Raw genomic sequence first — 26,078 nt, 5'->3', positions numbered from 1 at the left:
GCAGCGGAGACCCCCTACATTCGCTATATGAAACATAGCCATTTACAGCAGCCTATTCATGTATTCTGACCTTAGGTCAAAAATGTATCTCCCTCTCATGAACCCCCCCCATCCCACCTAACCCATACCTCTATACTCCTAACATCTCCACATTTTGTTTTCAATCAACTTCCCTGTAAATGTACTGTACACATCAGAGTGCCCCCTTACTGGTCTCCCACAATTTACCGATTAGGATTACAAATATAAAGTGCTATAGAATTTGTACAGAAACAAGAGACCTTAATCACTACATTTACCAATATACATTATAACCACAATATATATCTTCTGTCCTGTACATTTAACACAGTCATTAGTTTTCTGAACTCCACGTCTTGGTACAAGGGCCCCATGTAAAGCAGTCTCTTATGCACTGCTTGTGAGCCTATGGCTACACAGTGGCACAATTGTGCTCTGGAACGTTTTGCTGCTAGCGATGCAAGCAAAGGGCATGGCTGGACACTACTTCCCAGGCATCTCGGACAATGGCTGGATTAAGACCATCCAGATGCCATGTGAACCGATATAACAGAAAATAATTCATGAAGTATCTGTCACTAGCAGTCACAGTTAAAAGAAAAATTAAATATCTGGTCATTTCAATAATATAATTACCGTAAAATAGCCCCAATCTGTGAGTAGGGTCTCCCGTCCTTTCTTTAATGTTTCTGTATTATATATAGGCATTCCAAATATATTTATTTCCATATTGTTATATAATAATGATGTGAAGATGGCCACATGAAATCCATAGATGCCAAATGCACAGCGTCCCGTGAGCCCAGGGCCATAACTAGGGTAGTGCGGCCTGTGCCATGGCACAGGGCAGGGCCGAAACTAGGGTATCTGTTACCCGGGGCAAGGAAGTAATTTTGTGCCCCCTCCCTTCCTGTACCTGGATTTTGTCCTTGCTCCTCCATAAGGCAGTGCACTTGTCAGACGTCCCTGGTATAGTGACTTACATTATTCCACACACCATAATGCCCATTACACATTATGCCACACACTGTAATGCCTATTACCAAAGTGCCACTTACATATTTGCCCCTGACACCATTTTATGCCCCACAGTAAGGCTTCTAATTACTTTTTAATTACCTGCTCGTTGCCAGGGGTCTCATGCTCGTTGCCAGGGGTCTCATGCTCGTTGCCAGGGGTATCATGCTCGTTGCCAGGGGTCTCATGCTCGTTGCCAGGGGTCTCATGCTCGTTGCCAGGGGTCTCATGCTCGTTGCCAGGGGTCTCATGCTCTGGGTTTCATGCTCATTGTCAGGTGTTTCATGCTTGTTGCCAGGGGTCACATGCTCGTTGCCAGGGATCTCATGCTCTGGGTTTCACGCTTGTTGCCAGGGGTTTCACGCTTGTTGCCAGGGGTCTCACTCTCATTGCCAGGGGTCTCACGCTCGTTGCCAGGGGTCTCACGCTTGTTGCCAGGGGTCTCACGCTTGTTGCCAGGGGTCTCACGCTTGTTGCCAGGGGTCTCACGCTCGTTGCCAGGGGTTTTACGCTCGTCAGGAGTTTCAAGGGAGAAGATGCAGCTTTCTGCATCCTCTCCCGGCAGCACCAGTGTTCCCGGCACTTCCAGGAATGATATGTGCTATGCGCTGGCCTAACAGACACTAGAGGTCCAATAGGACCTCTAGCATCTGTCTCCTCCTAGGTGGCAGCCATTTTTGGAGGGCCGTTTTCAGCAGATTCCATGCGGACGACCAGTCCGCATGGAATCTGCAGCCCCCAAACCACCGCGGGGGCTGATTCAGCCCTTCAGCACCGCCTCAAATACGGCGCCTGGTGTATGTGCACCTCTAGCCCCCCCCCTAGTTGCGGCCCAGGGCAGGGGGCGCTGTTTGGGCCTGTCAGTTTTCTGTTTATTATCACTCTCACTTGTAGCTTCCTCTTATTTTGTCCCCAGTATCTCCTGTCCTCCCCTATCTCTTCCCTGGCCCTTCCCCATGAGGCCATGGCCCTTTATTGGGTGCATTATGACCCTATTTGCAAGATAGGTGGGGCACCGATGCTCTTTCTGGCACAGGGCACCAAAAAGTCTAGTTACGGCTCTGCGTGAGCCTACATGATCAAAAATATCACCTGACATTATAAGTAACAAGTGTTCTTTATCTTGCCTGTATTAGCCTCGACAAATTAAAGTGTAGCTACCAATCACATTCTAGCTATCATGTATTTAGAATATGCAATCTAGAATATGACAGCTGGAATTTGGTTTGTTGCTAAGGGAAGCACCTAAGCATTTCCTTTTCTAAGTTTTAGTAAATATAACACATATGTTTTGTTGTTAGTAGTTGCAATTTGTATATCCGTGATTTTTTTTTCTACACTCTGTAATTAAATGCACATTTCCTAAAATAAACTGTACTGAACTAACTTTTAGTATTAAGCCAGTGGTTCCCAAACTTTTCCGAATCACTGCGCCCTATCGTATCAGCATTTTTTCCATGGCACCCCTGGGCCAAAAGTTTCTTATTGAGAAATTCTGCAAAAATGAAATAAAGTAAATTGTGCTTATAGGTCACCCTTAAGTCCAGTTATGCGGTGGTTGACAGGGCAGTGCTTCTTTTGGTCCACATATGTCAAAAATTTAAATTTTTACCTGCTTTTGTAATAATTAGAGTAAGTGATGAAGAATGGACCCCACACAGCTGTTACAGTCCACCCTTCTCTTCAATAACCGATCATCATCATCACACACAGCTGTACTGTATCACTCAGTTAGGAATGGACATCAATGGTCGATGTTTGCCGACCATCGATGTTTTTCTTATAATGGTGGTGTTTTTACCATTCGATGGCAACATTCGGATGTTTGCCGACATCGAATGGTAATAATTTGATGTTGTCGTGATGGTTTTTTTTGTTGTTTTTTTTAATGCTGAGAGCTGCACTGTCCCTGCCTGCAGCTCTCAGCATCGGGCATCTTGCCCCGCCCCCAGTGACGTCTCCTGCCAGCCCTGAAAGGGTCTTTTGCGCATGCGAATATCAATTGAATAGTTTTTTTTTCATCTAATACTTTTGATGTGATGGTTACTGACCATCGCATCGAAAGTTTTGATGATGGAAGCCCATCCATCATTTGATGGTGGGCTTCCGATGTCCATCCCTGCACTCAGGCCCTGATTCAGAGCCGCTCGTAAGCGGCCGCTCATTCGTTCTGACCAATGTTCGCACATCTGCGCATGCGTACGGATTTTCATACGCATGCGCGAACCTGTCAGTGCGGGCGAAAATCGTTTGATCTCTATATAGCGAATGCCTGCTATTTTGAGACACAGAAGGAGGCGTATGTGGGTGGTAACAGGGGAAGGTGCTTGAAAACGGGGGTGTGGAATTCGAACGCAGGCGTGCTTAAAGGTCAAAACGGGCATTTTAAGGGAGTGCATAATTAATACAGCAGCGTCATTGACCACGTCACTTGGTTTTTTTTTACTCAGAACTGCTCGCAAAATAGCGGTTGAAAAAACCAGCCACAAGAATAGCGAACAGTTAATACGCTGTTCGATGTACTTGATTAATCTAACAAATAGCGGACATGACGTATGCTGCGAGCGGCAAGGAGGCGTATTTTTCAAAATTACAACCGCAAGTTTTGCTCGCTCGTTCAGACTTAGAGGCGTGAACAGACCGCAATTAGCGAACGGTTCATTTGAATAGCCACCCCTTGTTTTAGGACGAACGACCACAAATAGCGAGCGGCTCTGAATGAGGGCCTCAGTTTGCTCCTCTTTCTGTGACGGGATAAATCGCACAGAGCTGTATCACTCGACCTCTCTACTTACTGACAAATCACATGCAGAGCACTGTATCACGCCACATACTGTCATAAGGGGTGTTACATAAAGAAAAAAACATCTGTCTGGTATTTCTCCTATATCGTATTTTTTTCTATAACTGTCCTCTCTCTCTTTTTTTGTGTGTCCCCAGGTTTCTGAGGAGCTGGTGGATGAAAAGCTGTGCATTGAGAACAACCAATCAGGTTCCGGGAACTGGCTTAAATTTATCCGAATCGCTTGCTCCTGTGATGAACAAAATTTAGCGATCTGTCACCTGAATGATCAGGTAAGACCAGGCGCCCCCTACAGGTGAAACCTGGCTAATTTTTATTGCATGGTCTTATTGTTAGACTGTGACATGCCACTCCCGCTAGCATGTGTGTACTGTGTAATAATATGTCATGTGTACCTCAGTGTATGCTAAGGGGGAAAAAAATCGAAACACAAATGGGCCATTATTCATCCGTTCACCGGCTTGTCATATACTTACACAGGCTACACCGCACGCTGCCGAATGCTAAAAATCAGGACTGTTGGGACATCGTGCATTCCTTATGCTGGGTAGACATTATAAGATGTGTACCCGGCTGATCTATTGTGTGGTGGGTCGCGGCATCGGCAAGCTATTGTGTGGTGGGTCCCGGCATCAGCAACAGTCTTGCCGGGAGCCACGGCAAGACTGTGGGGGCCATGCTGCATGGCCCCCGCTGACGATATCGCCCGACAGACCTGCATGCTGCTCCGACGGGCGAAGTCGCTGACAACGACCGCTCATGCGCCGGTCCGGGAGCCTGCCAGAATCATTGAGCAGGAGCCGGGACCCAGGCTAGCAGCAGTGGCAGCCCCCCTCAGGTAAGAGGGCAGGAGCCGCTGCTGCTCCTAACAGTCCCTTATTCAGGGCCAGATTAACAATGGGGTGGATGGAGGTACAGCTCCAGGCCTCCACATAAAAATAGGCCCATCATCATGACAGCATTATCGGGGGTGATAGTATAGGGGTGTACATGCCCACATGGCACTGACCACACCCCAACAGCACTGGTCACACCCATACAGTACTGGTCACACCCACACAGCACTGGTCACACCTCCTGCTCTTGAACATACTCAGGGGTCTAATTACTAAGCAGTGTTAGGAGACTGAGTGAAAAGTGATAAGGTGCCAGCCAATCAGCTCCCAACTGTCATCTCACAGGCTGTGTTTGAAAAATGACAGTTGGGAGCTGATTGGCTGGCACATTATCACTTATCACTTTTCACTCTGTCTCCTAGCACTGCTTAGTTAATAGACCCCTAAGTCCCAGGTCCATATTGCCTTTAATCCGGCCTTGCCCTTATATCCAGGGACTTGTTTGTCCTCGGAAATGTCCCTATTTTTCAGCGTACATTTCCTCTTTTGCGCTATTCTCATTGCCTTAGCATAGGAGTATTTATGACGCAAAATAAAAAATCCGGGTTCAGTAAAAGTATTTTTTATTTTTCCCAATTACTTGATGTGCTTCGGTGCCTCTTCTCAGCTGCTAGTAATTATTATAAAATGTTGGTCAGCGTGCAAATGGCAAGTTTGGGTTTACACTTCATTACTTATTATTTTGAACAGATTTTTTTTAATTGCTTGTAAATAAATAGCACAAAGCTATAAAGTATCTGGATTACAATAAGCTTTGCCTGTGTCTCAATAACACACTGCGAACCATTTTCAGCAGACCATGCCCACAGCAGGTGTAAGTGCGGCAGCCCTGATCAGCCGATGGCGACTACAACTCCCATCATACCCTTTTGGTTGATAATTATGATGGAAGACTCAGTTTAGCTGTAAATGGTTGACCCAGAAATACCATTCCTGGGCTTCCTACTAGAAACGATCTCGCCCCGTGGGCATCGTACTTCATAATGTTGCAATCGAACGTTTCTTGTCCAATCCTTCTCCCTCAGGGCGTTAGATCAGGGCACCCATTACAGCTGTGGTCAGATGGAACCGCGTCCACTGTAATTTGCAGCGAGACCACATCTCATTTCATGCTGGTCATCAAAATGCTTTGACACTGAGAAAGATTTTTTGATCTGTGCTGACCGGAGATTCAGTCAGACTACTCAATCACTTTGATTAAACCCCAAGTGCTCGTTCAAAGGCGCAGCGACCCAATCACACACATAATTACCAGCCCCAGCCGATGACTGGCACTGTTCCTCTGGTCACGTTCACTATTATCAAGAAACCTTTCCTGGTCACTTAACAAAGCCTCAGTGCAACGGGTGCCCAACTGAGTTTTACCATTTATATTTAAAATACCATTCCTATTTAACATGTATATTAACAGTCATTTGTCATGGCAAGGACCCTTAAGGTGTCGGCTGAAAGAGAATATTAATGACATTCTCTAGAACGTCTGAAACATTTGAATATACTTTTTGTTTGCCATGGTAAATTTTTGCAAAATACCGAAACTACTTGTTACAGTAAGTAGCACAAAGAAGAATCACGTTGCCCATCTAGTTGGCCCATTCTTTTCTGCTTTTATAGTTTGTATTTTGTTTATTTCTTTTGTGTGTGTGTTTGTGCATGTATACATTAAGGCACAGGTTCTGAAACTCGGTTCTCAGTGCAGGTTTTCCAGATCTCCTCACAGAATCACAAGCAAAATAATTAGCTCCACCTGTGGATCTTTTAAAATGTGTCAGTGAGTAATGACTACACCTGTGCACCTGCTGGGCGACCTGGAAAACATGACCTGTCTGGGGTCCTGAGGACCAAGTTTGAGAACCATGGCATTAAGGTAATACAAATGGTGTTATTTTTGTCTCAAACTACTTTATTTATTTATTCACTTCAAAATATATCGTATTAACTTCTTTAGCATGTTTGGAAATTTCATTCAGTTTTGTAAAATGTCTGATATATTACACAACCATTTTGTATGCGGCGACTGAGCAAAGAAGATATTACCAGTTAATGTAGAATGCGTGTCTTCCTATAAATTCTGTTCCCAGTGCGTTTGGGATTAAGGGAGTTAGTTGCGTAGTTTTCTGCTGATCTGCCAAAAAAAAAATCAGACATGGGGGGTATATGTAATAGACTGCGCACTGCAGGCATCAGCGAGTCCCGTGCTAGACTGCCCAATGTTTTAACATAGCAGTCATTTAGAAGAAAAAAATCAACCTGGTTTTGCCTTTTAAATGACTGCTATGTTAAAACATGGGGCAGCCTTGTACGGGACTCGCTGATGCCTGCAGTGCGCAGGCTATTACATATACACCATAGTATTCACCTGCCTAAGTTTTGGTGGGTTATATTATTAATAATGAGGGTGATCCTGGGTCAGGGGCTTCTGCGGAGACGGGATGCAGTCAGGAAGCCGACGGATGAAATGCTGACCGTCGGCTTCCCGACAGGGGACTAATGATGGGCGTCGAAATCCTGACGCCTATCATTATCCCTACGCCGGGAGTCTGACACCCGCCATACCAAACGAAGGTAAGCCAGGCGGCGGACGCGGACAGCCGCGGGTTTAGGTTAGAGGCTCCCAGGCGGAACTTAGGGTTAGCCCCCCCCCCCCCCCCGGACACTTAGGTTTAGGCTGCGGGGAAGGGGGGTTAGGTTTAGGCACTTGGGGGGGAGGTTAGGGTTAGGCACCCCTAAGGGAGGGTTAGGGATAGGGGGGGAGGTTAGGTTAGTAAATAGAAAAAATACTTACCTGTCGGGATCTCACTGCCGGGCTTCCGCTGTCGGGATTTGAACCTGCGGCCGGCAGTAAATCATACTGATTCCGTTACAAATCAGTCTTTCAAGAAAATAGCATTTATTAAGGGAGGGTTGGAGGGCAGGGGGGAGGGTTAGTAATATTTAAAAAACGTACCTGTGGGGATCTTCTGTTGCCGGTCTTCCAGGGTCGGGACTTCAACATGCATTCAGCTGTGTTTCATACCGATCCCGTGGAAACAAACCCATCTCCCAAATGGCATCTGGCATCTGTGGAACCGACCGCACATGTGTCTGACACGCAAAACATAGTGTTCTGGGTGGCGAGTATCAAGCTGCATGTGACTGCCTGGACCCGGACAGGTGATTGTGTGAGACCAGGTTTTTTTTTTTATACCCCATTACAGAGTATATAAAGTGTATACAACAGTCCAAACACGCAAAAGCACCCCTAGATAAGAACCGCTCACACACCGTATAAAATCGACTTAATTACCAAGTGCACTTAGGGCCTGATTCATTAGCAGACGCAACGGCGATTATGGACACAGATCGAGCGATTGTTTGGCACTGCGCCTGCATATAAGCTGCACTGCGCATGTGCAGCGATCGCATTGCTATTACGGATGCACAATGGAATCCAGCGCAATTTGAGTGACTGGTTGTAAAAATGAGGATGTGTCTGTCCGTGTGTACGCTATTTCATGGACGTGCATAAATTAGTCACTGCCATGGCATACGCAGCAGGAGAGCTCCCTGCAAGAGAGGAGACTTGCTGTGTTTGCCACTGGTCAGACTTGGTGTAAGTGCTGCGTGACTACCCGATGTACGTTGATGGTACCGATGTTTACGCAGAAGCGCGACATTAGACAGATTTGAGAAGGCGGCAGTGGGCGTCTTTATGTTGGCTGGGCTTTGAGAGGCATTAGCGGTACAAAACATCTTTGATTTAGAAAGGCGCACCTTGCACATTAAGGAACGCCTTCGTGACATGCATCTGCAAACTAGAACCTAAATACAGGTTGAGTCTCCCATATCCGAAATGCTCGGGACCAGGAGCATTTCGGATTTTGGATTATTCCGGTTTTCGGAATACCTGGGGGGGGGCCCGGCGGGTGGGTCTGGAAGGTGTCGCACGGGTGTTGCGGTGGTCCGGCGTGTGCTACAGATGTCCTGCGGGGCTGTCGCACGGGTGTTGCGGTGCTCCGGCGAGTGCTACAGGTGTCCGGCGGGTTTTCGTGAGGGGTCCGGTGACTGAGGCGGAAGGGTCCGGCAGGTACGGTGGAAGGGTCCGGCGGGTGCTACGGCCGTCACGAGGGTCCGGCGGCTGCCGTTGGGGGTCCGGAGGGTGATGCGGGGGGTGGCCTGATACTAGTGACGTCATGACGTCAGGTCACGTCGTGACGTCGCATATGCACCGAAATATTCCGGTGTTTGGAATATTTTGGTTTTTGGAATAACGGATATGGGAGACTCAACCTGTATGCACAAGGGTGGAAAAGATGTGAGAAGGCTGTTGTGTGAACACTACATCCGTGCCCAATTACTGGCACTTTACAACCTACCTCTTACTACTCAGTTTAGCTTCATTCCTGGTTTACATTCACCATGAGAGCCGGGAGACATGTGGACTAGTCTTAGGGCTCGATCCAGTTAGGTGCGAATTTCAAGTAGCGAGTTTGTTTCTTTAAACCCGCACACTTCGCCGCAAAGCGCACTCCTGAGAATTGTCCAAACCAATTAAAAATCCCTATTCGCACTACTCGCAACGGAGGGGTGCAAATTGATTGCCAATTGAGATTTGTGAGAAATGCATGAAAATGTGGGGAGACTATCCTGGACACCGCAAAATGGATAATTTCGTTAGCAGGACCGTATAGACGGCTGTTTGTGGCCATTAGGAAGTTAATGTTTGTTTTGAAATGGTGTCAAATGGTTGATTTGTGCTTTTTCTTTTTAAGTGCAAGAAAATTATAAAAAAAACAACTCTCTTCGTTTAATCTCAGACGAATTATCGAAAAATGCAAAAAAAAATTAAATTATTGGAAAAAAGGTGATTTTGGGGTACATTGAAAAATGTAAAAAAATTATAAAAACAATTCTCTTTCAACTAAAAAAATATTGTAATTAACTTTGGGGTGCCTAAACTAACGAAAAAGTTGATTTTGGAGTAATTTGAGGAATTTTTTTTTTTTACCCCTCAAAAAATGACATGTAATTTTTGAAATAATGAAGCTAATTTAAAACTTCCAAATGCCTAACTAGTCATTAGGGGGGGTGTCCAAGGGGTTCAGCACAGGGTCCAAACATTTTAACCTTAAAATAAAGATTTTCCTTTCCATCTCTTACGCTCAGGGAGGTGCGAGTGGAAAGTTGCGAATTCAGGGCCTGATTCTGAGCCGCTGGTAAGCGGCTGCTCGTTCGTTCCGAGCGATGTTTGCACAACTGCGCATGCGTACGGATCGTAAAACGCATGCGCGAACCAGTCAGTGCGGCCAAAAATCGTTTGTTCGCTAAATAGCGAATGCCTGCTATTTTGAGTGACAAGAGGAGGCGTATGTGGGTGGTAACAGGGAAAGGTGCTTGAAAACGGGGAGTGGAGATCTGAACGCAGGCGTGCTTAAAGGTCAAAACAGGCGTTTTTTGGGTGTGCATAATTAATACAGCAGCGTCATTGACCACGTCACTGGGTTATTTTATAGTCAGAACTGCTCGCAAGATTGCGGTAGGAAAAACCAACCACAAGAATAGCGAGCAGTTCATGCGCTGGTCGATGTACTCGATTAATCTAATAAATAGCGGACATGACGTAGGATGCGAGTGGCCAGGGGGCGTAGTATTCCAAAAAACGACCGCAAGTTTTGTTCGCTCGTTCAGACCTAGAGGCGTGAACAGACCGCAATGAGCGAACGGTTCATTGGAATAGCCCCCTTTTTTCTGAACGAGCGAGCGCAAATAGCGTCCGGCTCTGAATCAGGCCTTCAGTCTGACTGATTCAGTGAGAGTTGCTAATTGGATTGCAAAAAGAATTCGCTACGCAAAGTCGAAGTGAAAATCGCAATTCGCACGTATTTGGATTGACCCCTTTGTGTGTTTTCAGCTATAGATTACAATGGTTGAAAGGTGCTTATCCATACAATGAATGCAATTTAATGGTGCAAGATTTACCTCGCTAACAACACCGGACGACCCCATCTCCGAAAGTTCACAGCAGACGTAAAAATCATGCAATGCCCCCTAAAATTGTGCCCCTCGCCACCCCTTTATTTGCTTTTAATAATCTTGCACAACAAGTTTCCATTTGCGCTGCTCTGTAAATCCAGCCACGGCAGCGCGCCTACTCCATGCTTTGCAACAACAAAAAAACACCCTTACTCCACCTAATTTCTCTATCCTGCTTCTCCTGCTCTGCAAAAGCCGCCATCGTGTTCCGCTAACCCATTTGTGACACATTGCACAGAACTCTGCGCACCGCTTCACCCAGAACGATTTTGCACTGCACATCGGCCATACGCACTTCATAAATGAGATCTGGTGGCTTTTAAGAGCCTTCTCTGTAAAAGATTATAGAAGCATTTACAGAGTATTTCTTCATATGTGGTCTCTCACAAGCCAGTAAGTCCACTCCTGATACCTTCTAGAAGAAAAAAAAAGTAGTAGAAAGTTAGGGATTTCTTTTCAGCGCAGTTATGAAAACAAGGTGTCTCTACTGCGGTGGGAATCACCTGGCCCAAAGACCCGTTTCCTAATTGCAGAACTGAAAAAAAAAAAAAATCCATTGACCACAATCATAGATCCCGTTTTCTGGCTGAATGGAGATTGATGTTGGTCTTTTTCCCCTGGTAAGAACAGAAGACAGTTGTAGTGGGAAGCTGACAGTGATGGATAGATAGTGGTCTGTCCAGGCTGGGGAATAAGTTTCTCTTTGTGTAGAAACAGCAGCGGAGGTTCATATTAGCCACATAGACAGGGCAAATTGAAGAAATGCATTTTGCATAAAATAACTAACTTGATATTTAAGAAAATATAGTTCTTGCATTTAATAGAAAATTACATAATGGCTGTCTTGGTGCCAAGTTAAAAAAAACAAAGCGTCTAAGAGTAAAATTAGAGGGTCCCTCCAGGACTTCACACTCCTGGAATGTGCATTTTATGGGCTGGAGTGTGTACGCTTTACTTCAGTGTAAATCAACGGCCGTCTCTACGAACATAAAACATAATAAAATATGTAAGGTAATTGCATTAAATACATCCCCAAGCAACATGCCCCAACGGTCACTCGCAACAACTGTACTGTGAGGGCCATGGAACCGTAGTTGGGTCATCTATTAGGCATCCAGAGCACAGATTACCCTAACCAGGTTTTACTGACGGACGTGACAAGAAGGCCCAAATCAGCATGTCTCATAGCATTCCCTAGGGGGTATATTTACTAAGATGGGAGTTCTATTAAGAAGTGATGTTGCCCATAGCAACCAATCAGATTCCAGGTATTATCTTCTAGAAGGTGCTAGATAAATGAGAAGTAGAATCTGATTGGTTGCTATGGGCATCACTTCTTAAATAGAACTCTCAACTTAGTAATTTTACCCCCTAGAGTCTTAATCAGACTCTGTATGGAGCCTTAGTTTCTGGGACTGTCCATCTATAGTATTTCCTGTCTGCTCCATTTTGTCTGGCTAACATTAAGTGCCCATGGTTCTTCTGACCAAGTCAAGTCCATTCTGCTCTAGAACCAGAACAATATGGACCCAAAAAAATATAATATTATCACCCCTAGCAATAACAAAATGATTTTCTTTGCTTACTTATTGACAAACCGGAAAGATTGCGACTCCTATAAGAGCTTGTCCTGGCAAAGAGTATATTGTACAGTTATAGTGATTACTATTACCTAGCTGATAGGTTCTGACCTCATGTTGCCACTAGGCTGAGCGTGCACAGAATACAATTGCAATAAAAGAGAGGGGAGGAGCATGGAGCCTGCCAGATAGGGATCTGGGTGTTCCTCTGCCATGATGGTCTCTCTATAGAGACAGGAATGTATAGCGCCATCTTCAGTTCACATTCGGTATTGTGAACAAGATTTTGAACTTTCTCACCAGCGAAGCATCTGAACAGTGAGACCACACCCCCATGACTTGTGGGCACATCCTGTGACTCAAAGACCTGCCCCTTTTTTGTCCCAAGTGTTGGGAGGTATGGCAGGACATATAATATATATAATGCATCCAGTTTATATAAAGTTGCAGAGATACTAAAACGTGCTTTAATTATCATGATTTGGACTCATATGTCTTGTGAGCTAACATCCCCCCCCGCCACCTTGCAAGTAGCAGAACTTTGGAAAGTCTAATGCCAAAAGCCTCAGTTTCCTGAGAAAACATTCTCTTTGTTCCTGAGCTGACAACTTGGAACAGTGAACATGAATCAGTTTGTAATGCTGGGTACACACTTAAAAGACGAAACAGCCGACCAGCTGTCACGCCCGACCAAGCGGCCGATTAGGTAAGCTATACACACTTACCAATCGGCCACTCGATATGTCTGGTCATACAACACAACTGGGCAGGTATTTAAATTAGGGGTGTGCACCGGACACTTTTCGTGTTTTGTGTTTTGGTTTTGGATCTGGATCTTTCTTCGTGTTTTGGATCTGGATTGGTTTTGCCAAAACCACCCTTCCGTGTTTTGGGTTCTGGGTTTTGTGTTTTGGATCTGGATTTTTTCTTAAAAAATAAAAAAAAACCGCTAAAATCACATAAATGGGCCTTTTTTTGTTCCTACGCTATTAATAACCCCAATAACATTAATTTCCACTCATTTCCACTCTATTCTGAACACCTCACACCTCACAATATTGTTTTTAGGCCAAAAGGTTGTACCGAGGAAGCTGGATGACTATGCTAAGCGACACAAGGGGGCGGCACAAACACGTGGCCCATCTAGGAGTGGCACTGCAGTGGCAGACAGGAAGCCAATCAGCGTTATGGTGCCCATTTGCATGTAGCACGAACCCGGGAGATCCATGCTACATGCATCTGTGTGATTGGCACAGAGCAATGACAGGTCCGTGAGACCCGTCTGTGCTGCTGTGGTAAAAAAAAAAAAAAAAAACCTGTGTAAAAAAAGAAAAAAATGGCGTGCACCCCCCCAAAAAAGAGCAACCAGCCCCGGGCATTAGTAACCCAGTGCTGGGTGTGCTTAAATACAGGGGACAAACGACGTAGGGGTCCCCTGTACTTAAGCACAACCAGCACCGGGCTAGTCAGAACCAGCGCTGGTTGCCAAAATACGGGGGACAAACGACGTAGGGGTCCCCTGTATTCTGCGCAACCAGCTCTGGGCTCTGATCCGGTCCTGGTTCTGGAAATATAGGGGACAAAAAATGAGTAGGGTTCCCCTGTATGTTCCAGAACCAGCACTGGACTTTTTCTAGCGGGGGGCTGATGCCACAGCCAGGGGAGCCCTTTCACCGGGCCCCCCAGCCGCAGCATCAACCCTGACCGCTAGTCAGCCCAGGCCGGGGATCCCTGGAGAGCTGGGGACCCCCCCAATAAAGGGGTCACCCTCTCCAGGGCACCCCAGGCCCAGGCTGATAGCCCGGGGCTATCCCCGCCACCCCTGGTGGCGGTGGGTGGCGGGTTGATTGTGTGGTGTGGTGTAAATAAAGAATATCAAACATTGTCTTTACAAGTAGAACTGCAAGTCCCAGCTAGCCTGCCCCGCATGCTGGTACTTGGAGAACCACAAGTACCAGCATGCAGGGCATTAAGGGCCCACTAGTACCTGTAGTTCACCTGTAAAAAAAATGTTTAAAAAAACACAGGACACACACACCGTGACAGTATAAGTTTATTAAACATACATACACACACACACATGTACACATACTCACCTATGTAACCTGTAGCATCGGTCCACTTGTCCGGTAAAGTATCCCTAGGGGACCTGTGAAAAAAAACATACTCACCATCTCCTATGCGAGGTTCTGTCCTCTTCGTTCCAAAGTAGGCATCCCCGGACTTGGCAAAAAAAAAAAACGAAAACGCGATCCACGAACTTAGTACCGTTCTATAGAACGGTACTTCCCGAATGAGAGCTTAGCGGCGGGGTATCACCATGGAAACCCCGCTGCTAAGCGTTCATTGGCTGAGAGAGGTCATCTCCCGTCTCTCAGCCAATGAACGGCTCCCTCCATTGTAGTCAATGGTGGGAACCGCAGGGTAAACTTTAATAACCTTGCGGCTCCCAGCATTGACTACAATGGAGGGAGCCGTTCATTGGCTGAGAGAGACGGGAGATGGCCTCTCTCAGCCAATGAACGCTTAGCAGCGGGGTTTCCATGGTGATACCCCGCCGCTAAGCTCTCATTCGGGAAGTACCGTTCTATAGAACGGTACTAAGTTCGTGGATCGCGTTTTCGTTTTTTTTTTTTTGCCAAGTCCGGGGATGCCTACTTTGGAACGAAGAGGACAGAACCTCGCATAGGAGATGGTGAGTATGTTTTTTTTCACAGGTCCCCTATGGATACTTTACCGGACAAGTGGACCGATGCTACAGGGTTACATAGGTGAGTATGTGTACATGTGTGTGTGTGTGTGTGTGTGTATGTATGTTTAATAAACTTATACTGTCACGGTGTGTGTGTCCTGTGTTTTTTTTAAACATTTTTTTACAGGTGAACTACAGGTACTAGTGGGCCCTTAATGCCCTGCATGCTGGTACTTGTGGTTCTCCAAGTACCAGCATGCGGGGCAGGCTTGCTGGGACTTGCAGTTCTACTTGTAAAGACAATGTTTGATATTCTTTATTTACACCACACCACACAATCAACCCGCCACCCACCGCCACCAGGGGTGGCGGGGATAGCCCCGGGCTATCAGCCTGGGCCTGGGGTGCCCTGGAGAGGGTGACCCCTTTATTGGGGGGGTCCCCAGCTCTCCAGGGATCCCCGGCCTGGGCTGACTAGCGGTCAGGGCTGATGCTGCGGCTGGGGGGCCCGGTGAAAGGGCTCCCCTGGCTGTGGCATCAGCCCCCCGCTAGAAAAAGTCCAGTGCTGGTTCTGGAACATACAGGGGAACCCTACTCATTTTTTTCCCCTGTATTTCCAGAACCAGGACCGGATCAGAGCCCAGAGCTGGTTGCGCAGAATACGGGGGACCCCTACGTCGTTTGTCCCCCGTATTTTGGCAACCAGCTCTGGTTCTGACTAGCCCGGTGCTGGTTGTGTTTAAGTACAGGGGACCCCTATGTCGTTTGTCCCCTGTATTTAAGCACACCCAGCACTGGGTCACTAATGCCCGGGGCTGGTTGCTCTTTTTTTGGGGGGGAGGACGCCATTTTTTTCTCTTTTTACACAGGTTTTTTTTTTTTTATTTACCACAGCAGCACAGACGGGTCTCACGGACCCGTTAGTGCTCTGTGTCAATGACACAGATGCAAGTAGCACGGATCTCCTGGTCCGTGCGTGCATCTGTGTCATTGAAATACACAGCAGCACAGACGGGTCTCACTGACCCATCTGTGCTCTGTGTCACTGTCAATCACACAGATGCATGTAGCACGGATCTCACGAGTCCGTGCTACATGCAAATGAGCACCATAATGCTGATTGGCTGAGAGCCGTGACAGACGGCTCTGTCAGCCAATCAGCACTTTGCCCATTAAAGGCAAAGGCATTTTTTTTTAAATGGCCGCTCGAGGCAAAACCTCGAGATCCGACAGCAGATCTCGAGGTTTTGCCTCGGGAGAGGGATCCGGGGCAGACAGGGAGATCCGAGCTTGGGCTCGGATCGCCCCGGATCCCCGAAGTTCGGGTGGGTTCGGTTCTCAGGGAACCGAACCCGCTCATCCCTAATTTAAATGTGCCCGCCCAGTTGTAATGTCAGTGTCGGCAGTCCCTGCAGCCAGGGTTAGGGGGCGGTCGACGGGTCGCCATTACACGTAACCAGATATACAGATATATCTGCAAGATATAGCGACATTGACTGTGCTGCAGCGCTGGCCTGATATGTCTGTGAACTATGTCGTTCACAGACACATTAGATGTCCACTTCCGCCGATCTGCTACTGATATATCGTTCATCGTCCCATATATCGGCAAGTGTGTATCCAGCTTAAGACTGGTCCTGATTAGACAAAACTGTGGCTCTGCTCAATCAGCAAGAATAACCCTTTATTTTTAAGTGTGGGACATAAACTGTTGTCCTGGACCCACAATGCAGTTCTCAATTTATCATTCATTAACTCGTAATGCTATCATGATATTGAAGATTTACTTTATTATTCCAATAAACATATGACTTTAGAAATTAGACACGACTACAAAATTAATAAAATTTAATTTACTTGTTAGCAGTACACAGATTTTTTTTCGGGAGGAGTTTGAAACCCACATATTAGGGACGCCAGCCGTAGCTGATGAGTTATTTTCTATATATGCTTTGAAATAAAACATCATTATTTGAATTCGCTGATTCATATGTCAAGAAAACAAATATAGTCAATATTAGATTTACTTTATAATATACATCAATAGATAGATATCACTGGAGCTGTACATTTTTCCTTACCATTAGACTGAATTTATCCCATTTGGCCGGTTTACTTGGGAAACGGGATAATAAAAAAAAAAAGATACCCCCTGTTTGATTTGTCCTGTGCTGGTGTCGTTCATCCATTCTATTTCATAGATGACACCATCTATGCAATCACGTTTTCATGTTTCTAATCATTGCCAGTGACTAATCTTCATAATCAGAATAAAATACAGCTAAGAATAACTATGAATATAAGTGGCGCGCCACAGGCGCTGGGGAAAAACAGAATAAAAGTGACAGATATGTCATTGAGGGGCTCAGGAAGTTTCATCCACATCCAGCTTCTCTTACGGCAATGGGAGCTCTTAGGTCATCCCAGCTGGTTAAATAAAAGACGTCCCTGTGTGTAATGAAAGGCAGACAATAGTGATTGATAACCGCAAGCTTCGGACACTTGAAAGGAGCCATCCACAGAAAGAACTTCAAGGTCATGGGATGCACTTAATTCTTCATGCAGCTGATTATGACAATCTGGAGGATAATATGAATAGGGATAATGTAAATTGCTTTATTTGCAATTATCACCAGGGTGGTAAAACGCATTTCCTTTTATTTCTGAAACAGCACTGAAAGGTCATCCACACTCAATTATGTATTACTGAGAGGTGTCTCGGGTTACAGTATTATCCTAGTGCTGTAGTTACAATTTGGGAAAGTCAAAAATTCCGTTCTGACCCATTTAGAATGGAAACAGATGTAGCATATTAGCAGGGAGAATAAATGTAGTTGTTTGTCTCTATTCAGAAAGGTTTATTGACAGCGAATATATTTGCGTTTATAATTGCTTTAATAAGATATGATATTGCATATTACTGACAGAGAACAGTTAAGCTGGGTACACACTTAAGCAATCCTTGGCCCGATCATTCAATATCGGGTGATCGGGCCGATGATTGTATAGGTGTGTAGGATGTATCGATGCAGGAGCGTTAGCCCATTAATGGCTTATAATGCTCCTGCAATGTCTGGATCGGGGCATCGCATCTTATGAACTGCTTAAGCCTTGTTGGCCCGACCTCCCAATAGCACACTGTGCTATAACGGCACAGTGTGTACGGTGCTCTGCGCCAGCTGATGGGGTCATGCTGGGGACACAGGGCCTGATTCAGAGCCGCACGCTATTTGCGAGCGCACGCTCTGAATCAGGGTGGGGAGTATTATTTTTTATTTTTTTTTCCTGTCCGCTTGCTAAGCTATGGTTGCCCACCCACAGCTAGTGCGAGCGGGCAGGAGATGGTCACGATTATCGAGACCATCGGCATTGCGAGGAGACCCTAAGGTAGGGTCTCAGCACTCACAATGCCGAGTGGACTTCCAGCTCTAATAGAGCCGGAAGTCCACTACTGTCGCTACGAGTGATATCAGTAGGGACGCCCACAAACGGCAGGCATTCCTTCTGGAACACCTCCGTTTGTTCAGCCACCCCCCCTACCTGCCTACAAAACGGGGCGAGCTGTCAATCAACATCGACAGCCGCCCCGTTTAGCTGCGAGCTCCGGAGCGAGTGAAGGTCTCACTCGCTACGGGGCTCGCGCACGCACTGGGCCACCACCGACCCGCTTGCGAGCGGGTCTGAATCAGGCCCACAATGCACGGCTGATCAGGAGCATTTTATACGATCAGCCGATGATCGAAAAAGGTGCGTACGCAGCTTTACAGAATTTTGGGCAGTGGTTGGTAAGACAGTATTACAGGCAAAAAGGAGATGGTAGATTTGGCATCCAAGGACGAGCTGAATTACTGTAGTTGCTTTTAGTTGTGGGCCCATTCATGATTAGCGCCCAATGGGGCTGTCTAATATCCTGCAAACACTGAAGATGGCGTTGGTTCCTGGAGCCAAGCTCCATCCTATGAGAAGCAGGTTCATGTTGTGAAGAGGGATCCAATCAGATCCCTCTGCCCCCTTCTGCCCTGCATTCCCTGCGGCTGTGCGCAATCATGAACTCAGGGCATGCATGCTCGCTGGGCAGGATCGGCAGTGTAAGTATCACTGCCACTTTGGTAGTAGTGTTGGGGATTGCAGGTAGAGCTGATTTTTGGATCAGCTGTCTCCATGCCAAAGCAATGCCGAATTTACCGTGACAACTCGCACGGAGTCAGATACTTCATTATCCAGGGGCCTATTGAATAGGCCCCTAGGTACCTGCCAATGTGCACAGCGTTATGGAACAAGATAGAGGGGCAGAGGTAGGGATGGACTGTGGCTACTAAGCAGTCCTGGCAGTCCCCTTGCACAACCCTTGCGTGCGAAGCCGCAAGAGAGGCTGCACGTCCCCGTCTTTCAGTATCCCCGGCCGAGCAGAGCGCTGGGAGGCGGAGCTGGGAGGCCAGGGCTTTCAGCTGGACCGGCCCATCTGGCCATCGGTCCTTTTGGGCAGCGCGGCTCAGGCTCATGGACAGCGCGGCTCAGGCTCATGGACAGCGCGGCTCAGGCTCATGGGCAGCGCGGCTCAGGCTCATGGGCAGCGCGGCTCAGGCTCATGGGCAGCGCGGCTCAGGCTCATGGGCAGCGCGGCTCAGCCACATGGGCAGCGCGGCTCAGCCACATGGGCAGCGTGGCTCAAGCTCATGGGCAGCGCGGTTCAGGCTCATGGGCAGATCATGATCACCTAACTGCGAAAATATTAGCATTGCGTCCTTCTACAGATCAGACCCGCAGGACCACAACCGCGCATGTACAGTACGGGTCTGCAATATCGCACAGATGGCCCGATTCAGACCCGCTCGCTAGGCTGCGTTTGCATGCAGCTGCTGATGTTTTGCAATGTGCGCATGCGTATGCATCGCAGTGCGCGAACTAGTCCATGCGATCGGGAAGCGCTCACTGCGCACAGCCAGCTCACTAGAATGAGTGACAGGACAAGCCATTTATGGGAGGTGACGGGATGGTCGATGAAGACGGAGGTGTGGTGGTGCAAACGCAGGCGTGTTTGAGCGTCTTAAACACTCCTTTCAGAGGCGTGCATAATTAAGATGCAGCGTCATTGTACACATCACATGGTTGAATTACACACTGAAGCACTCGCAGTGCTTGCGGTAGGGTATGGTCAGCCACAAGCACTGCGTTCGCTTCCAATGGTGCTCGATGTTACCGATTGTTGCATACACTTCCTGCAGATGACGTGGGAAAGTGGGCGTCTTAAGACAGGCTGGTGGGCATCTAAATACACATCGCGATTGCACGCCAAGACATAGTGGGCGTGCTAATGCCTTGCCGTGCGATCACGGGATTTGCATACTTTGGCTGCGTGTGAGCGCACCTAGCGAGTGGGTCTGAAGCGAGCCCAGAGTTCGGCAGCAGACTGTGTCCCAAAACAGAGGCGTGTCGCCGCCGTTGGGGGAGAGTGACGAGGCCAGGATCTCTGTTGGCTGACTGAGATCTCCTGGCCTCTTTTGTCACGCAGATGATCCGAAGTTGCATTCTAGAATGCAATTCGGATCAGTAATGCATTCAGGAGGCGTAGCGCCTCCTGCTACATTATCATATTAGTGCTATCATGTTAGTAGCTGCGATCGCAACAGCCTCCTCTGCTGAATCAGCCCCTAAGACCTGTAATGTTCGTTGGAATCGCCATAACCTGAAACTTAGGGTATTTTTCTTATATCTTTTGCAATACTTATTGGAGCACAAGACCTGAAAGGGAAATCTATACAATGACTTTTCCCGGAGAACCATCATGGCTTACACGAACGCCTAACATCCCTGACTATAGGTAAGGGTTTCATGCAGTGGCGGCTCTGGGGTTGTGTCTGCAACACAGTCCAAAATTCAAATAGGGGAGCCACACCAACTGCCAGTGAGTCCTGGCCGGCAATGATTGGCAGAGTTTGGGGTGGCAGTTGGTGTTGCTCCCCTTTTTGAATTTTGGACTGGGCTGCAGCCCCAGCTCTGGAGCTGCCACTGGTTTCATGTCAATCTGAACGGTCAATTGAAAAATCCAGTTTGAGATGAGTTGAAAAAATCTCCGGCATCCAATTATCCCAGCTCAGACTGGGAAGAATCTGTTAATCTAAACATTATTTTGCAAAAAAAAAAAGGAAAATGAGTGCCCAGAAAATATTTCATTCTAATAAACATCTATTCTTATAAAACAAAAACTGTAATGAGATTTGAGAGCTTAAAGTGTGTTCAAATCACCCTGAGCATGCCTCTGCGCCTTCCAGGGTTACCTGGCTAATACCCCTTTAACACGGGATACGTTTAGGAAGCCGGCGTCCGCAATCCCGACCGCCGGCTTCCAGAATCCGATATCCCGCCTAGGGTTAAATGACAGGCATCTAAAATCTAGACGCCTGTCATTTTCCAGATGCCTGGAGACAGGCATCCGGTATCCCGATCGAAAGGATGCCGAAAACCGCGAGTGGACAGCCTCGGGGGGGTTAGGTTTAGGGCACCCGGGGGGGGACTGAGGGTTAGGCACCCCCCCAGGAGGGTTAGGGTTAGTCTCGCGGGAGGAAGGGTTAGGGTTAGGCACCCTCGGGGGGGAATTAGGGTTAGGCACCCCTCCGGGGGACTTAGGTTTAGGCAGCGGGGAAGGGGGGGGTTAGGGTTAGGCACCCCTAAGGAGGGTTAGGGGGGTTGGTTAGGTTAGTAAGTACTTACCTTGGGGACGATCGGGATTTCCAGCGCTGTCGGGCTTCCGCTGCCGGGCTCTGCTGTTCTGTCGGGCTGCCGCAGCCGGGGTTCGAACTGCCGATCATGCGGCAGCCGGCTTTTCATACCGAATGCCTTTTACACCAGAGCTAAAACCCAGGTTATTGCAGGGTCAACCCAAGTAGCTCCTTGGTGTAAAAGGGGAGTGACCCGGCAATCCAACCCAGGTAAATTGCAGGGTTTTACACGGAAATAACCTGTGAAACCCTGCAGTGTAAACGGCGCAATCCGGGTCACGATGACCTGGATCGTGCCACATGCCTGCCAATTGGCCGGCTTCAGTGGCGCTTGGAGATGACGTCATCTCCAAGCGTCCACTTCAACGCCAGAAAAACCAGGTCACTGCAGACCCGGCTCCGGTGTGAACGGCGCCGGCTCGGGAATATCCTGGGTCGGAGCCGGCTAAATTCCTGGTCTGATCCGGTTTGGAATCCTGTTTCAACCTCCGGGTCAGACCTGGAATTTAGGTATAAAAGCTGTATAATCAAGCGATATCTTACCCCTAGATCAGACAGATTAATTTGTGCAGTGGTCATGTACATTTTTATTTGCTATCTATTAAAAAAAAAAAAAAAAAGATTGTAGCTGTTTATAACACTATGGGCCTGATTCAGAGCCACTCGTAAGCGGCCGCTCGTTCACTCCGAGCGATGTGTGCCCAATTGCGCATGCGTACGGATCGTTATACGCATGCGCGAACCAGTCAGTGCGGCCGAAATTCATGTGCTCGCAAAATAGCGAATGCCTGATAATTTGAGTGACAGGAAGAGGCGTATGTGGGTGGTAACAGGGGAAGGTGCTTGAAAACGGGGAGTGGAGATCAGAACGCAGGCATGCTTAAAGGTCAAAACGGGCGTTTTATGGGTGTGCATAATTAAAACAGCAGCGTCATTGACCACGTCACTGGGTTATTTAATAGCCAGAACTGCTCGCAAAATTGTGGTAGCAAAAACCAACCACAAGAATAGCGAGCAGTTCATAACCTGGTCGATGTACTCGATTAATCTAATAAATAGCGGACATGACGTAGGATGCGAGCGGCCAGGGAGCGTAGTTTCCCAAAAAACGTCCGCAAGTTTTGTTCGCTCGTTCAGACCTAGAGGCGTGAACAGACCGCAAACAGCGAACGGTTCATTTGAATAGCCACCCCTATTTTTTGGACGAGCGAGCGCTAATTGCGTCCGGCTCTGAATCAGGCCCTATATTCTGGCATTTATAGACGTCACTGGCATTTTAATGCCTATAGATCTGTTTTGCAATATTACTAATTGAATTTAGCCGTCTGTTCCAAATGGAGTAATGTTTCAAAACACACTAGAAACCTACTAACCATTGTCAGAATTCTCACAATAATTACATTTAGTGAATAGGTCCTTTAAAAACTGTTATTATTAGTCATTGATTCAGGAAAAAAAGTGAAGTAGTAGCTGCTGTATGATTTCAATTATTTCTTACATTGTTTTTAAATTGCGCTAAACAAAAATCTGCTCTAATGAAAAGACGTACTATATAATTAGTTATAATTAATATAAGCCTGAGTGATATTCTGCGCATGTAAAGAATCTCTAACCCTATCATTTTAATTTTCACCTTTGTGTTTGTCTAATGTTAGTAATATTTTTATACATTCAGATCTTAATACTGTTATACAAATGTATCTAGTTTTGGAATGGTGTTATGATAGTGCTAGTAGAATGTCTATAGATCTCAGCATTTAGTGCAGATACCATTATTTCCCTTCTCTTCCCCATAATCATTTCATCTTCTTTCTGATGTCAGTTTTATTGAGGTGTAATAATTTTCTCGCAAAACAATTGTTTGGGGCATGGCCTAGTTGTAAGGAATTTAGGCAGGGTTTGACATCACGGGGTTTGCGTCCAGGTATGGAAAAGACTGAAAATATAGCACAGAGGTAGCTGGCACAAGCTGTCAGGAACCCATTATCTTCCAAGTAGAACTGCAGGATAGCACAGCCAGTAAAGTAGCTTGCTTCTGGTCAATGTACTGAAATATCACACAGACTGGGGCGATGGTGGCTGTAACTTTGGGCCTGATTCAGAGCCGGACGCTATTTGCGCTCGCTCGTTCAGAAAAAGGGGCTGGCTATTTAAATGAACCATTCGCTCTTTGCAGTCTGTTCACGCCTCTATGTCTGAACGAGCGAACAAAACATACGAACGTAATTTTGAAAAAACGCCCCCTGGCCGCTCGCATCATACGTCATGTCCGCTATTTATTAGATTAATCGAGTACATCGAAAGGCGTCTGAACTGCTCGCTATTCTTGTGGTTGGTTTTTCCTACCACAATCATGCGAGCAGTTCTGACTATAAAACAACCAAGTGACGTGGTCAATGACGCTGCTTTGTTAATTATGCACACCCTTAAAACGCCCATTTTGACCTTTAAGCACGCCTGCGTTCGGATCTCCACTCCCCGTTTTCAAGCACCTTCCCCTGTTACCACCCACAAACGCCTCATTCTGTCACTCAAAATAGCAGGCATTCGCTATTTAGCGAGCACACGATTTTCGGCCGCACTGACTGGTTCGCGCATGTGTATTAAAATCCGTACGCATGCGCAGTTGTGCGAACATCGGTAGGAACGTACGAGCGGCTCTGAATCAGGCCCATAGTCCCAAGTCGCAGGCACTTTTTTGCGTTTATTAAAGAAGTTCCGGATGCCGCCATATGTTATGAGAAAACCGTTTCAAGATGCGTATTCACTTAGTTTACTCCAGTCCCACTTCCACCCATGGTTTTTACCATTTCTAGAAACGCATTTAATATTAGCCATTAATAAAACTTCCAAAGCTTTAATGAAGGAGAAGCAACATTTTGTGTACAAAGAAAATGACCATAAGATTTTACTTAAACATACTCACAAAAGCTTAATCTATGCCTGAATGACAAACAGATCACTAATCCGTGTCAGCGGTGTGTTCGCAAACAGCCAATCACAAGGGATTTGCTAATGATCGGACCGTCATCATTGGAACTATCCACTTGTTGTACCTGCCATATAATACAACTTTCTCTGGTGCCTCTATCTTGGTCTGTATCTGCTCACAGAGAAGGGGAGGGGAGTCTCCTAAGCAATCCATTGGATTAGGTGAAAAGAAACAGAAAGAAAAATGTATTTAATACACCATTGGGATGTAGTTACCTATGTCTGTATACAGTGTAATAGATGTGTATTATGGTCATGTACAGTGGTCAGGTCATGTTGGGGGTGTAGTGTCCTATGTCTGTATACAGTGTAATAGATGTGTATTATGATCATGTACAGTGGTCAGGACATGTTGGGGATGTAGTGTCCTATGTCTGTATACAGTGTAATAGATGTGTATTATGGTCATGTGCAGTGGTCAGGTCATGTTGGGGGTGTAGTGTCCTATGTCTGTATACAGTGTAATAGATGTGTATTATGGTGATGTACAGTGGTCAGGACATGTTGGGGGTGTAGTGTCCTATGTCTCTATACAGTGTAATAGATGTGTATTATGATCATGTACAGTGGTCAGGACATGTTGGGGATGTAGTGTCCTATGTCTGTATACAGTGTAATAGATGTGTATTATGGTCATGTGCAGTGGTCAGGTCATGTTGGGGGTGTAGTGTCCTATGTCTGTATACAGTGTAATAGATGTGTATTATGGTGATGTACAGTGGTCAGGACATGTTGGGGGTGTAGTGTCCTATGTCTCTATACAGTGTAATAGATGTGTATTATGATCATGTACAGTGGTCAGGACATGTTGGGGATGTAGTGTCCTATGTCTGTATACAGTGTAATAGATGTGTATTATGGTGATGTACAGTGGTCAGGACATGTTGGGGGTGTAGTGTCCTATGTCTGTATACAGTGTAATAGATGTGTATTATGGTCATGTGCAGTGGTCAGGTCATGTTGGGGATGTAGTGTCCTATGTCTGTATACAGTGTAATAGATGTGTATTATGATCATGTACAGTGGTCAGGACATGTTGGGGATGTAGTGTCCTATGTCTGTATACAGTGTAATAGATGTGTATTATGGTCATGTGCAGTGGTCAGGTCATGTTGGGGGTGTAGTGTCCTATGTCTGTATACAGTGTAATAGATGTGTATTATGGTGATGTACAGTGGTCAGGTCATGTTGGGGGTGTAGTGTCCTATGTCTGTATACAGTGTAATAGATGTGTATTATGATCATGTACAGTGGTCAGGTCATGTTGGGGGTGTAGTGTCCTATGTCTGTATACAGTGTAATAGATGTGTATTATGGTCATGTACAGTGGTCAGGACATGTTGGGGA

The 26,078-nt window shown here is 46.6% G+C and overlaps 1 protein-coding gene across 5 annotated transcripts in view; it reads left to right on the top strand.

Moving 5' to 3' along the window:
• The window catches only part of PRDM16 (PR/SET domain 16), a 696,909-nt gene that overhangs the window by 583,738 nt on the left and 87,093 nt on the right, over positions 1 to 26,078 (top strand). For all 5 annotated transcript variants that reach the window (XM_088452606.1, XM_088452604.1, XM_088452603.1 and 2 more), the window contains exon 4: positions 3,979 to 4,113. In XM_088452606.1, coding sequence (XP_088308732.1) covers positions 3,979 to 4,113 — 135 coding nt within the window. The remainder of the gene's footprint in view (positions 1 to 3,978; positions 4,114 to 26,078) is intronic.

The sequence above is a fragment of the Taudactylus pleione genome, unplaced genomic scaffold, assembly GCF_031769625.1.
Source record: "Taudactylus pleione unplaced genomic scaffold, aTauple2 ptg000554l, whole genome shotgun sequence".
Lineage (NCBI taxonomy): Eukaryota > Metazoa > Chordata > Amphibia > Anura > Myobatrachidae > Taudactylus > Taudactylus pleione.
This window is presented reverse-complemented; position numbering and strand designations above follow the sequence as displayed.